This window comes from Pseudorasbora parva, chromosome 14, assembly GCF_024679245.1.
Source record: "Pseudorasbora parva isolate DD20220531a chromosome 14, ASM2467924v1, whole genome shotgun sequence".
NCBI lineage: Eukaryota > Metazoa > Chordata > Actinopteri > Cypriniformes > Gobionidae > Pseudorasbora > Pseudorasbora parva.
Window position 1 is genome coordinate 3,804,973 of NC_090185.1, and position 14,566 is coordinate 3,819,538.

The window sequence follows — 14,566 nt, forward strand, 5'->3', positions numbered from 1 at the left end:
TTTGGAGTGTCTCAAAAAGTTAGACACAAGTCGAATTGGTTTCATTCGTCGTCTATTTCTTTGGCTCGTTTTTGTACTCAAGTCTGATTTTATTACTGCCGAGTCTATGTAAAACTCAAAAACACTGATCACATGATCAATTTTAACATTCAACACTACATTCAATTAAACATTTAAAGGGTTAGTCCAGCCAAAAATGAAAATTTGATCGATGATTACTTATACTCGACACCCGTAAGACCTAAGAAATGAAGATATTAAAATCCGATGGTTTAGAAAGGCCTTCATTGACACCAATGTCATTTCCTCTCTCAAGACCCATAAAGGCACTAAAGACGACGTTACAAAGCCCATCTCACTACAGCGGCTCTACAATCATTTTATGAAGACACTAAAATGTACAAAAAAACGTAATAACGACTTGTATAGTGATGGGTCGATTTCAAAACACTGCTTCTGCGAAGCACACACTAAAGAAAGATGTTTTTGGGCTGCTATGCGTGGGTTGTTTTTCACCCCCATGTCTTTTAAATGTTCTACTATGAAAAAGCCAGTTAAATAAAGGCTTTTTAATCATTTAAAGAGGAGTGCCTTGGATTTGCATTGTTTACCACTGCTTTCTGAAGCTTCTGAGCGTTATGAATCAGTGAATCGATTCATGATTTGGATCGCCAAAGTCACATGATTTGAATCATGAATCGATTCACTGATTCATAACGGTTTGAATCCTTTGTATTGAAATCGGCCCATCACTATATAAGTCGTTATTTCGTGTGTTTTTTGCACACTAAAACTCTTCTGGCCTCTTCATAAATGATTGTCGAGCCGCTGTAGTGAGATGGGCTTTGTAGCGACGTCTTTAGTGCCTTTATGGGTCTTGAGAGAGGAAATGACATTGGTGTCAATGAAGGCCTTTCTGAGCCATCGGATTTCAACACTAATATCTTCATCTGTGTGTGAAGATAAGCGGAGGTCTGACGGCTGTCCAACCACATTAGGGATTAATGACACAACTTACATTTTTGGCTGAACTAACCCTTTAAACTTCCCCACATCGGTGTCTCTGTTGTACTCATCAGAATGTGTACCTTTTATTTAGATTATAGGCTTGAAAAACATCTTAACATTCACTGATTTAGACATACATAATACTATGTAAAGCATGAAACAAAACGACAATAAGATATAAGACCCCCAGGTGTTTAAAGGCGGATTAATCAATTAGAAGTCAACGGAGCAATTTGATTCGGTTTCCACCCTGTTCGTCTGGTTGGCGAAGCAATAAACACACACACGAGCGACACACGGCAAAAAATGCTCTTCTTATTTAATATTTTTTCTTGTTTTCCAGTCTAAATATCTAATTCTTATATCATTTACTAGATAAGTAAAACTACGTAATATTTTGTTGAAAATCAAATCTAAATGAAGTGAGTTTTTGCTTAAAACAGGCAAAATGATCTGCCAATGGGGTGGCATTTTACTTATCTAGTAAATAATTTTTTAGATATTTGGACTGGTAACAAGGGAAAAATACTGAATAATAAGAGCATTTTTTGCAGTGCAGCTGTCAGTTACGGGCTATAGTGCACTACAGGACATGAGCTCACCGTCATAATTAATCCCTCATTCATAACCACGCAGTGATGAGAAAAAACATAATTCACGGACATGAATATGCAGATTCTTTAGTCACCGGCTCACACTAATACTTTCTAATTTCAGGTCACATGACTCATTCTCCGATGACGAAACGTAATGGGATCGTTCCCGGCCGTTCGGTTTTCATTGAGGAGCCGCGGCTCGAGATTAACTGGCTTTACAAATGAGGTCCGTAGATATAAATGATCGAGGGAGGGGTGCTATGAACTCATGATCGAAGAATACAAAAGTAGTGGCTCTACAAAAAGACTGAATCGTGGGAAGGGAAATACTAAAAAGATGCGCGGCTCCATCACATGACTGCACACTCTCTGGATCGGGTCTTTGGGTCGCCCTGAGAACAAGAGCAAATTTGGCAAAGGTTATTATGTGAAATCAAGACCATAGAAGTTGAAGACAAAGGCCTGTAAATGATCAAAACTTTGCTGTCGCACACACTCTTCCCCTAGTCCTCTGATTTATAGTGTATTGTTCTCACTTCACTGCAAAAAATGCTCTTCTTACTCAGTCATTTTGTCTTGTTTCTAGTCTAAATATCTAACAATTCTTAAATCAAGATGCATTTACTAGATCAGTAAAACGACGTAATATTTTGTTGAAAATCAAATCTAAATGAAGTGAGTTTTTGCTTAAAACAGGCAAAATGATCTGCCAATGGGGTGAGAAAAATAATCTTATTTCTGTTTGGGACGGAAAAGAGAAACAAGATTTCAAACAGAAATAAGATTATTTTTCTCACCCCATTGGCAGATCATTTTGCCTGTTTTAAGCAAAAACTCTCTTCATTTAGATTTCATTTTCAAGAAAACAAGAAAAACTATCGTAGGTCATTTTACTTATCAAAATGAATCTTGATTTAAAAATATTTAGATCGGAAAAAAGTAAAAAATACTAAATAAGAAGAGCATTTTTTGCAGTGTAGCCTTTCGTTTCCTTTGTTTGACTTTTATTGCATGATATAGGTCTTAAATTGAATTCATAATGGTCTTAAATAGCCTTAAATTTTACTTGGTGAAACCTGCAGAAACCCTGTAACTAATAAGCAGTAATTTCTGAGACAAAAGTCATAGTTAATAGTGATGATGTGTGTGAATTTACGACTTTTTAAGGCGTTAAATTTAGAATTTTAAGAAATTTAAGACTTGTTAAAACCCTGCAGAAACCCTGTAATTAAAGGGTTAGTTCACCCAAAAATGAAAATGATTTGATTAATTACTCCCCCTCATGTCCTTGGACACCCGTCAGACCTTCGTTCATCTTCAGAACACAAATGAAGATATTTTAGTGTAAAGCTGAGAAAGGCTTCAGAAAGGCCTCCATTGGCATTCAGTCCATTCTCACTCTCAAGACCCATAAAGGCCCTAAACACATCGACACAAAGCCCATCTCACTACAGCGGCTGGACAATCATTTTACAATGTGACGAAAATAGTTTTTGTGCGCAAAAAATCAAAATAATGACTTTATCCGGCAAGTTATTGTCTTCCGTGTAGGTCTCGCTCCTCCTCTTCTGGGTCATGAACGGCAGATCTGCGTCATATTCTCACGCATGCGTCGAGTTCACGTCAATAACTTGGTGGATAAAGTCGTTATTTTGATTTTTGTGCACACAATAACTATTCCCGTCGCATTGTAAAATGATTGTCCAGCCGCTGTAGTGAGATGGGCTTTGTGTCGATGTGTTTAGTGCCTTTATGGGTCTTGTGAGTGGGAATGTACTGAATGCCAATGGAGGCCTTTCTGAAGCCTTTCTCAGCTTTACACTAAAATATCTTCATTTGTGTTCTGAAGATGAACGAAGATCTTACAGGTGTCCAACGACATGAGGGCGAGTAATTAATCAAATCATTTTTGGGTGAACTAACCCTTTAAAGGGAAAGTTCACCCAATTTTGAAAGTGTGATGTTTATCTGCTGACCCCCAGGGCATCAGAGATGTAGGCAGTGGTGGAAAGAGTACTGAAAAAGCGTACTCAAGGAGAAAGTACAGTTACTTGTCAAAAAATTTTGTACTAGTAGAATAAAAGTACCTGTCCTAAATACTACTCAAAGTAAGAGTAAAAAGTAGCCGTTTTAAAAGTACTCAAGAGTAGTGAGTATTATGCTATGAATGTTATTCCACCTTATACCCTGCAAATTAAAAACATAGCTTACTCTTTAAATGGATGATTCTCGGTAATAACAACAAAACAAAAAAACATGAGATCAACAGTATTTCAATATTTCTTTCACTGTTTATTTTTATTTTACTGCTAGCACTAAAAATACAGCCATGTAATATTTGAGAAAGCCATCAATAATCTGGTAACACATATGACAACTATTCTGTAGAGGTTTTCTTGTGGTTAATTAAAAAAAGGTTGTACATTAACAAATGTACGTTAAAGAGTTTTCTTTTCAAGATATATTCATTGTACTGCTTTAATGGATGTTTTTCTCTGTAAAAAGAATAAACTTAAGAAATCAGAATAGAGTAACTCACAATTTCCCCCACTGATTATTTTTGCTTGCAATTTAAAACAAAAATAAACCTGAAGAAACAAACACACCTACATCTCGGATGCACTGGGGGTCATCAGATAAACATCACAGGCTCATTTTTGGGCGAACTATCCCTTTAAGACAATATTCTAGTAGTATCCATGCTAATAAGCATCTAATAGTGAGAATTGGACCCTAAACTATAGTCTTACAAAAATAAATATATTTCTGAATATTACCTGCTGATGGAAAAGATCTTCATCTCCAAAGTCTCCATCCTCATCATCACCGTTCTCCATTTCTAGCACGCTTTTCGTGACGGTTCGCTTCGCCACTTCCTGCAAACCAAGTTCCAAGTTTTTGTTTGTTGCATTCGCACGGGAAAAACAGCAAACCATGCTGGTGTTCATCATACCTCTCCGCTAGAATTGACCAATGAGGTGAGGATGTTCTCTCCGGTGCCCCAAGAGCTCTGGCTCTTCCACAGCAGGTCTGAAGGAGGACTATGGGCCACACCAGCATCTGCGCTCCACACCTTTCACAGAGACAACAGTTTAAAGGGTTAATTCACCCAAAAATGAAATTCTGTCTTTAACTCTGTCACCCTAATGACGTTCCACACCCGTAAGACCATCATGTCGATTTAACATCTAATCGACATCCTGAGTTGGAGGAAAACAAGATGTAGTCCAATTCGCTTACCGTTACCGTCTGACCGGCCTTCAGGACAAACTTGGGGCTGAATTTGTAGGTGATTTCATCTTCGTCAGCAATTTGTCTCTTTAGTCGCCAGCTGCCCAGAGACTGATCCTAAATTTAGGACAGAAATTATGAAATACAAGTTGCTTTAAGGCAACACGGCACAGGTGAACATGATAAACAATTAAAATTGTATGACAAGTTTTCTGAAATTATGTTTGATTCAGGGTTTCACCAAGTCAAATTTAAGAGACATTTTTAAAGACAATTAAGAATTAAATTTAAAACCTATATTACGCAATAAAAAAACAGAATCACTAAATTACTTGCAAAGCAAATTTATTTATTTAAATTGAACAAAGTATTAGTAAACTTGCACTTATTTATAGCTCAATCCTACCAAGATTTCTATCTATCTATCTATCTATGGATTAAATGTGGATTCATGTTTATGTTTATACTCAAAAAGAGAATAAATTGATCAAAACTATAGCGTAAATATAATTTAGTGCCATAAAATCCCTTAAAAACATTATCAAACTGAAATATAGTACATTAATTTCATTAAGTTTTTGACTGCCACATGAACAGCACCATGGGGTTGTGTGTGTATTTTGGATGTTTTCCTTCCACTAGTCTGAAACATGCTATGAAAAGCCAAACAGTGCATGAAAAAAACTTTTTTCCTGTAGCGTCTTGCCTTTAAACATGACATGAACGTGTGACAAATACCTTGTCAGAGTTGTTCCTGAGGGTCACCGACTTCCCCTCCAGGTCGATTTCCTCGATGCTGACGCTGCCCGTGGCTTCGGCCTCCTGGCTGATCTGGACTTTCGGGGCAGAGCTGGACGCTTCCTCGAGCTCCACTCGCTTTCTCTTAGCACGAGAGCTACGTGAAGACGTAGAGGTGCTGCTCGCTGTGGTGCGGGAAACCGTGACCCGTGAGGATGGGCTGGGGGACAACTTCAGCCTAGAGGAGATGGGACACACGCAGATTATGCATTCAAAATCAACAGGAAGACGTGCATGATACAGTGAGTAAAGGCCCGTTCACACCAAACAACGATAGTAGTCTGTTTAGTATAAGGACGAGTTGCAGTTGTCACCTACTGCTTTAAACGCTCAAGTGCGTTATAGAGCACCTATTACGCTTTTCCATGTTCATCTCTCTTTAGTGTGTAATTTTGCTGTTTGAGCAAGTTCCAAACATTCCAAAATGTTAAGGTTCCAAAACATTTCCAAAATTCTAAAGTTCCAAACATTGCAAAGCTCCAAACGTTCCAAACATTTCAAAGGTTCCAAAATTCTAAAGTTCCAAACATTCCAAAGCGCCAAAAGTTCCAAAGCTCCAAATGTTCCAAAATTCTAAAGGTCCAAACATTGCAAAGCTCAAAACGTTTCAAAACGCTAAAGTTCCAAACATTACAAAGCTCAAAACGTTCCAAAATTATAAAGTTCCAAAGATTGCAAAGTTAGTTAGTAAGGTATTGAAACCATAGACCAGTGGTCACTATTTTTTTCATGAGAGCCGCACTGATAGCACAAAATCAATAGGAGAGCCACTTTTTTTGCAAAGCAGGGGCGTTTCTAGGATTTTCGTTTTAGGGGAGCTTAGCCCCCAGTGAGGGTAGCCTATGGAAAAAATGGTAACAGTGTAGTGTCCAAATTGCGGCATTAACTAGTAGCTTACAAACATGCATAAGTATACGATATTCGCTGTTTATTACTTATAAAGCAAATATTACCACCTTGCTGCATGTTCATACTTTACATGTAATATTTGTATTCAATAATGTTCATAATTACAGAGATCCAAAATGTTAGGGGGGTTCGGGGGGCATGCTCCCCGAGAAAATTTTGATTTCTATGATTTACATATGTGCATTTTAAGATGTTCTGAAGGCCAAAAAATTAGATAACAATTATGAATCACATAGGCATATTTTCAGTTAAAACTTGTGAAATTAGAGTAGACAAATGTTTATTAATTTGCCTGAATATTTATGTGAAAATAAAACTTGGCCGCAAAAAGAAAATTGAAGATAGAATACAAGAGAAAAATAAATGATAGATGTCTTAACTTTCATTTTTACAAAAGGTGCATATATCTGCTACAGAGGCTCAGATGTACACACACACACACACACACACACACACACACACACACCTCTGCTTCTGAAGTGCGCGCTCTGCTCCGCACCGCTGCGGATTGAAGAACACGCAGACTAAAAAAGACGGGACGAAGCCGAAGCCTCCCGCCATCCAAAAAAGCAGGATTACATTAATGCTGGGATGAGCGGAAGCATGCATGCATTTCCTTGACTTTCTTCATGTTGTATTTGTAGCTTGTCGTTGCAATCCTTGTGAGACATGCAAGATGTTCATTGGTGAGGCGGTTTCTCTGTTAGAATCGCCCTAACTTAGCGTCATGGAATGTATTTGGCGTGCATATGGTACGCAGTTTTTCGCGTGCATATGATACGCGTATTATACCACCCCAATCCAAGAGCGTGTCATATACACGCCATAAAGTGCGTAGCATATGCACGCCAAAACTCATATACATTCCACGAGATTGCACACTCGTACTATTGATACGCATTCACATGTGATATAATGCGAGCCGCAAATTAAAGCTTGGCGAGCCGCGCAATGAGTAACACTGCCATAGACCGTAAAAAAAATACGGACAGTGTCCGTGACATCACCAATAGGATTCGGAGGCGTAGAGACAAGCTGGTCATTGCCATCTTGGCAGCGCGTCACGCCCGGATAACAGAAAATGTGTAGAGGCGTGGGCCTCTACATGGTAACATGTACGGGTAACATGGGCGGAGCTTAGGTGAGGTGATGACTAACAGATAGCAGACAAACGGCAATCCACCTGTCACTCAAAGTGGCCACGCCCTTAATTATGCAGAACTTTAAGGCTTTATATAGCGTAAAAGAATGAGTTATAAATAAATTCACCCCCTCACAGTCGTCACCAAGGTAAAAATTAGCCGTATAGACCAAAACCACTATTTGTCTCAGGCTGTAAACATGTTTTATTCTGCTGTAAAGTTGGGCATTTTAACAAGAGCTCAATGAGATTCTGCTCCTTCTGGAGCCGCTCTAGTGGCCAGTCGAGGAACTGCAGTTTAAGTCACTTCAGTATCGGCTTCAACAGAAACTGGAGGAGGAGCCGCTTGGTTGAAACTGCCGGTTATGGTAAGGGGCAGGGCATTTCCCAAACACTCTGTAAGAGCTTGACCAATCACAACACCGATCCAGCCGACCAATCAGAGCACAGTGTGCTTTTCAGAAGGAGGGGCTTCATAGAGACCGGAACTGAATGGAGAGTTAGACAGACTGAGAAGAGAGGAGCCGCAACACTGGAGAATATGAGGAAATAATCTACATTCAAGCAGGAAAAACTGCTCTAGAGCCCAAAAACATGTAAAACTTGTTTAAATTTAGATGGATTCTGATTGGTTGTCAATGTTTTTTTTTTTTAAGGGATTCCAACAATTTTGTTCAGTCTCAGTTGTTGTGTGTACTTCCGTTATTGTCAAACAATTATTAAAACTTTATTATAGTTGTCGCTCTTGGGTGCGAACGGACCTCAATGATGAATGGGCAACCGCACCATGAAAAGAAAATGTTTATGCGACTGTGCTGACGCCTTACCTTTCCTTCCTAACACCTGTCCTCCAACTCTCTCAACTGCAGACTATCTTTAACTCGATGGTCTAGCTGGTCTCCTCGTCTTCATGCTAAATGAGCTCTATGACTTCTCACTCAGATTACTTTTGACAACTTGCTTATAATGCATGAGTGGGAAACACAATTATCAATCTAGCGTGACATTTTACAAATTACCTTACACCTTCGGCACCTCCAGTATTTCAAGTATGAAGCACAAAAATGTGAAGTGGAGCATTCCTAAACATGTTTTGGGTTGCAGGTGCCCATGAAGACGAATGATGATAATAATCAGCTGCCAAAATGTCATCGGCAGTGAGAAACGACACTCAAGAACACGCCAGTTTGTGTGCATCTTTGAACTAGTGTCACAAAACCAAGTGCACTTGAGCCACAAGCTTGTCCAATAGCTTTTGAAAACTTAGTAATCTGCCTAGCAACACGTGTTTCAATCAAATGAAAAAAGCTTAAAGGTCCCGTTCTTTTAGTTTTTAGTACTTTAGTTAGTGTGTAATGTTGCTGTTAGAGCATAAATAATACCTGTAAAATTATAAAGCTCAAAGTTCAATGCCAAGCGAGATATTTGATTTAACAGAAGTTCCCTTTCAAAGCCTACAGCGAGCGGCCAGTTTGGACTACACCGCTGCACTTCCTGCTGTGATGACGTCACTAGAACCGTTTGTTGACTAAAGCTCCGCCCACAAGAACACGCAAAATAGGGGGCGTGGTCTCGTTGCTCTCCCGCGTGGAGAAAAGCGCGCATTCAGCGCTCGCATCGCCCCGTTATGGTAAGAGGCGGGACCTTTCCGGGCAAAGTGCGCTAAGCTGCTGTCCAATCACAACACGGGAAGCGCTGGCCCAATCAGAACTCGTTACGTGTTTCTGAAGGAGGGACTTCATAGAACAAGGAAATCATCAGCCCGTTTTTAGGACAGAGGAAAAAGCGGTATACAGAAAAGTCAATTGTGTGAAAAATTTTTTCCAATGTTTTTTTACACGCGAAACATGAACTCATGTTATATTGCACACTGTAAACATAATCAAAGCTTCGAAAACACGCAAAGAACGGGACCTTTAAAATGAAGAGGTTTTCTGCTCCCATTGGCAGGTATTTCTTCTAGATTTAAGCACAAACTTGCTTAATTTTTCCAGTAAATAAGACTTAATATCTCAAGTAATTTTGCTTCACAGATAAATGTATCTTGATTTAAAAATGTTAAAGAATTTGTGCTGGAAAAAGACAGAAAATACAAAGCAGTCTGGCAGTGAGCTGCTTAAAACTTGCAATGCATAATCAAAGTCTAAAACAGAATGCATTAAGTACATTAGCAACGCGTTTCAATGTCCCGATTCCCAAAATGCTTCAGCAATTTTAGCCACAAATGTGTTTAAAAATGTAAAATATAGCTGCAAGCAGCTATTATCAGGGCCAGGCGCAAAGAAGAAGAGATGCCAGCATGGCTGGAAATGTCAGACCAAATACAACAATGAGCCAATAAAGACCTATTAAGGTGATTTTAGGAAAAATAGCTGTAAATGTATAAATGCAGTCAATAATAATGATTTAATGGTTTATCACTTTCGACCAATAGGTGGCAGTGTTACGAAATTAATGTGGTATGGTCGGAATAAGGGACCAATGACACGCAAATTTTGGTTTCAATGTGTCAAACAGGGTGTCAATATGTAATTGCAGACATATAGCCTCAAGAGGCCTAATCATTATAACTACGGACCACAAGGTGGCGCTGTCTCAAACTTTTGAGTACCTTAACAGCATGGTGGTGATTACACATAGCAAGTTTTGTAACGATACACCAATGAATTCGTATTGTATACCATTAGCATTTTATCTCATAATACTGCATTGAAGTCAATGTCATGTGTTGTTCTATTATAGTGCCACCAAGAGGCACAATCCCACCATTTTTTAATGTGTCTTCAAGAGTGAGCCCATACATATGGGTGTCGAGTTTGCTGAAAATATCTCATTTTGTTTTGGAGTTAAAGACAGTTGTATAAAAAAAAACACTTAAAAAATTACTGACACCTGACTTTGATTGGATTTTACTCCCCCTTACCGTCAATATTTGGAGATTTGGGCTTTAGCATATTATCAACCTATTTTCCCAAACTTCTGACGCTGGTTTCGTCTTGATCGGACTAGCGGTTTCAAAGATGATATTGTATTTGAGTTTTTGTAACAATCCGTTCATAAAATACAGCATTTTATCACGATTCAAAATGGCCGACAGCCAAAATGGCTGATACGGTAAAATTGGTCGACTCTGCATGATGTCTTAAATCCAGAGTTTTATGATTTTTGGACAAACGGTTCAGAAGTTATAAGCAAAAATAGCTATTTTTTGAATCTCCGGACCAGTAGTTGGCGCTGTGCCGAAACGCTGCAGGTCATGCTTGTGATGACATATACCAAGTCTAGTCTGAATACGATAAAGCGTTGCAGAAATGCAGCCTTACAACCGTTTTCGCAAATGCTACGTAATATTTGCGTTTTATTTGCGAATAAACTTGAATTCCATTATTTTTGTCAGCATGCTCTGATGATGATCGGTTTCATTTTTCATGAAAATCAAAAAAACAGCCCAGGAGAAGTTCGTTTTTTTTTTTTTTTAATTTATAGAAAATTCAAAATGGCGGGAGAATTTACATAATGGAAAATGACGTCATAGGGTCAAATCGAATCGGTTCTAGCCAAGGAATCATAGGAACGAATTTTGTTTCTAGCCATTATGTTTCAAAAGTTATTAGCATAAATATGATTGAAACTTTGGACAGTTGGTGGCGCTAGAGGGAATAAGTTAGATACTCCAAATTTGGTGTGGTTACTATTGGTACTGACCTCTATCAGTGTACCAAATTTCACTATTGGGCTGCCATAGACCTCGAGAGTGGAAGGGAAAAAAAGCAGCAGCAGCAGAATAATAATAGGAACGCTTTGCCCCTAATTATAGAGCATTTTCAGGGCCTTTCAGCTTTTGAATTGCAGCCTAAAATGCAGTCTAGGTTGACATTCCTGTCATTTTTTAGATGATTATTGGTTTGAGTGCTTCCAGACGTGGGTTTGGAATGCAGGATGCGCTCACCTGTCCTCTTCCCCCTCCAGAAGCTTCCTGTAGGCGTTGATCTCCATGTCTAAGGCCAGTTTGACATCCAGCAGTTCCTGGTACTCGTTGAGCTGCTGCTGCATGCACTCCCTCATCTCAGCCATCTCACGCTCCTTTGCATCCAGCTGTCGGCGGTATTTGTCCCTGTCGCTGGACAGCATGTCCTCCAGCTCACGGATACGCTCCTCAGCGGCAGACGCCTGCAGGGGGGACCAAAACAAGTCGTAAATGATAGCAAACAATTCTGAGGCTGAACAATACAACATAGCGAGGCATTTTCTTCTAATACTACACAAGGACTCGGAGAACTAATATGTGAAAGGACAGTCTTTTGGGTTACTATGGAAAGCCAAACCCAACCAACCAAAGTATGAACTGCAAAGTAGACTGGGGATTCACAGATATAAATATTTTTGGCAGATACCAATAATCAATAATTCTTTATAGTTGTAAGCCGATAATCAATAAATCCAAATCTAAAACCGATAACCAATAATTCTACAGCCGATGACTATATATTTGCCGTTAAATTCAAATCTAACGCCGATATCCGATATATTGGCCAATAAATCTACAGCCAATAACCATTTGTTGGCCAATAAATCCAAATCTAAACCCAATAACCGATATATTGGTAGATACATCTTAAGCCAATAACCGATATATTGGTTGATAAATCTACAGTCAATAACAAATATATTGGCCAATTAATCCAAATCTAAAGCTGATATATTGGCAGATAAAACTAAAGTCAATAACCAATATATTGGCTGATAACAATATATATCTAAAGCCTATAGCTGATATTGGCCGATAAATCTAAAGCGATAACCGGTATATTGGCCAATAAATCTGAAGCCTATAACTACATTTGGCCGATAAATCTAAAGCTGATAACTGATGTATTGGCCGATAAATCTAAAGCCGATAACTGATGTATTGGCCGATAAATCTAAAGCTGATAACTGATGTATTGGCCGATAAATCTAAAGCCGATAACTGATGTATTGGCCGATAAATCTAAAGCTGATAACTGATGTATTGGCCGATAAATCTAAAGCCGATAACTGATGTATTGGCCGATAAATCTAAAGCTGATAACTGATGTATTGGCCGATAAATCTAAAGCTGATAACTGATGTATTGGCCGATAAATCTAAAGCCGATAACTGATGTATTGGCCGATAAATCTAAAGCTGATAACTGATGTATTGGCCGATAAATCTAAAGCCGATAACTGATGTATTGGCCGATAAATCTAAAGCCGATAACTGATGTGTTGGCCGATAAATCTAAAGCCGATAACTGATGTATTAGCCGATAAATCTAAATCCGATAACTGATGTATTGGCCGATAAATCTAAAGCCGATAACTGATGTGTTGGCCGATAAATCTAAAGCCGATAACTGATGTCTTGGCCGATAAATCTAAAGCCGATAACTGATGTATTGGCCGATAAATCTACATTTACATTTACATTTAATCATTTAGCAGACGCTTTTATCCAAAGCGACTTACAAAAAAGGGGAGAGTAATAGAAGCAACGGAACAGACAAGGCCAAAAACCTGTAAGAAATCTCAATTAATTAGCACAATACACAATTTTTTTTTTTTTTTTTTAAAAAGACAGACATCTACAACAAAAACTCACGTCCGCACAGTGCCGAACACTGGATTTTGATAGCTAAGATAGCTACAACCCATTAGGACTAAGGCTGTTGCCCCAGCTGTTGTCGTTAATGCAGATTCAGTGGCCCAATGGGTTGGTTTTGTATTCTAGCTAAACGCGCAGCAATAGCCATCTACAACAAAAACTCACGTACGCAATATACAGAACACTGGATTCTGATAGTTATGATTACTATGTAACATACCCGCCTGAAGGCGCAAATCCGGATGAGAGACGTAGATATGATCCCGGAGTGTACGCTTTTGGTCGTTGCTGTGGTGATCAGTAAGTGCTATTCTGTATTGGTCAAGTGCAAATGGAAAAGATGTGTCTTAAGATGTTTTTTAAGAATGGCTACAGACTCGGCAGCACGAATTGAGATCGGCAGGTCATTCCACCAGGTAGGAACGGTCCAGGAAAATGTCCGTGAGAGCGATTTCATGCCTCTTTGGGATGGAACCACGAGGCGCCGCTCGTTCGCAGAACGCAAGCTTCTGGAGGGTGTGTAAGTCTGAGCAAGTGAATTTAGGTATATTGGTGCCGAGCCAGAGGTTGTTTTGTAGGCGATAACTAGTGCCTTGAATTTGATGCGAGCAGCCATTGGCAACCAGTGCAGTTTGATGAAGAGAGGCGTAACATGCGCTCTCTTCGGCTCATTAAAGACCACTCTCGCCGCTGCATTCTGGATCAGCTGCAAGGGTTTGATAGTGCATGCTGGAAGCCCAGCCAGAAGAGCATTACAATAATCCAGTCTGGAGAGAACAAGAGCTTGAACCAGAAGTTGTGCAGCCTGTTCTGATAGGAAGGGTCTAATCTTTCTAATGTTGTATAAAGCAAATCTGCAGGACCGGGCTGTTGCAGTAATGTGGTCAGTGAAGTTTAACTGGTCATCAATCACAACTCCAAGGTTTCTTGCTGTCCTTGATGGAGTTATGGTCGATGAACCAAGCTGAATGGAGAAATTTTGATGAAGTGCTGGGTTGGTTGAGAAAACAAGTAATTCTGTCTTTGCAAGATTGAGTTTAAGATGATGCTCTTTCATCCAGTCAGAAATGTCTGTCAGACAGGCAGCGATACGAACACTGACTGTAGGATCATCTGGTTGAAATGAGAAGTAGAGTTGAGTGTCATCCGCATAGCAGTGATAGGAGAAGCCGTGTTTCTGAATGACAGAACCTAATGATGACATGTAGATGGAGAAGAGAAGTGGTCCAAGGACTGAGCCCTGGGGAACCCCAGTAGC

General features: G+C 39.3%; 1 protein-coding gene across 1 annotated transcript in view; it reads right to left on the reverse strand.

Annotated features, from left to right (window-relative positions):
• Window positions 1–885: 885 nt before the first annotated feature.
• lmnb2 (lamin B2) overlaps window positions 886–14,566 on the reverse strand; it is a 34,116-nt gene continuing 20,435 nt past the window's right edge. Inside the window, exons 7-12 of the mRNA XM_067415232.1 lie at window positions 11,633–11,853; window positions 5,574–5,811; window positions 4,845–4,952; window positions 4,558–4,677; window positions 4,382–4,480; window positions 886–1,996 (exon numbers count right to left, since the gene is read on the reverse strand). Of these exons, the coding sequence (XP_067271333.1) occupies window positions 1,955–1,996; window positions 4,382–4,480; window positions 4,558–4,677; window positions 4,845–4,952; window positions 5,574–5,811; window positions 11,633–11,853 (828 nt within the window). The 3' untranslated portion in view covers window positions 886–1,954. The remainder of the gene's footprint in view (window positions 1,997–4,381; window positions 4,481–4,557; window positions 4,678–4,844; window positions 4,953–5,573; window positions 5,812–11,632; window positions 11,854–14,566) is intronic.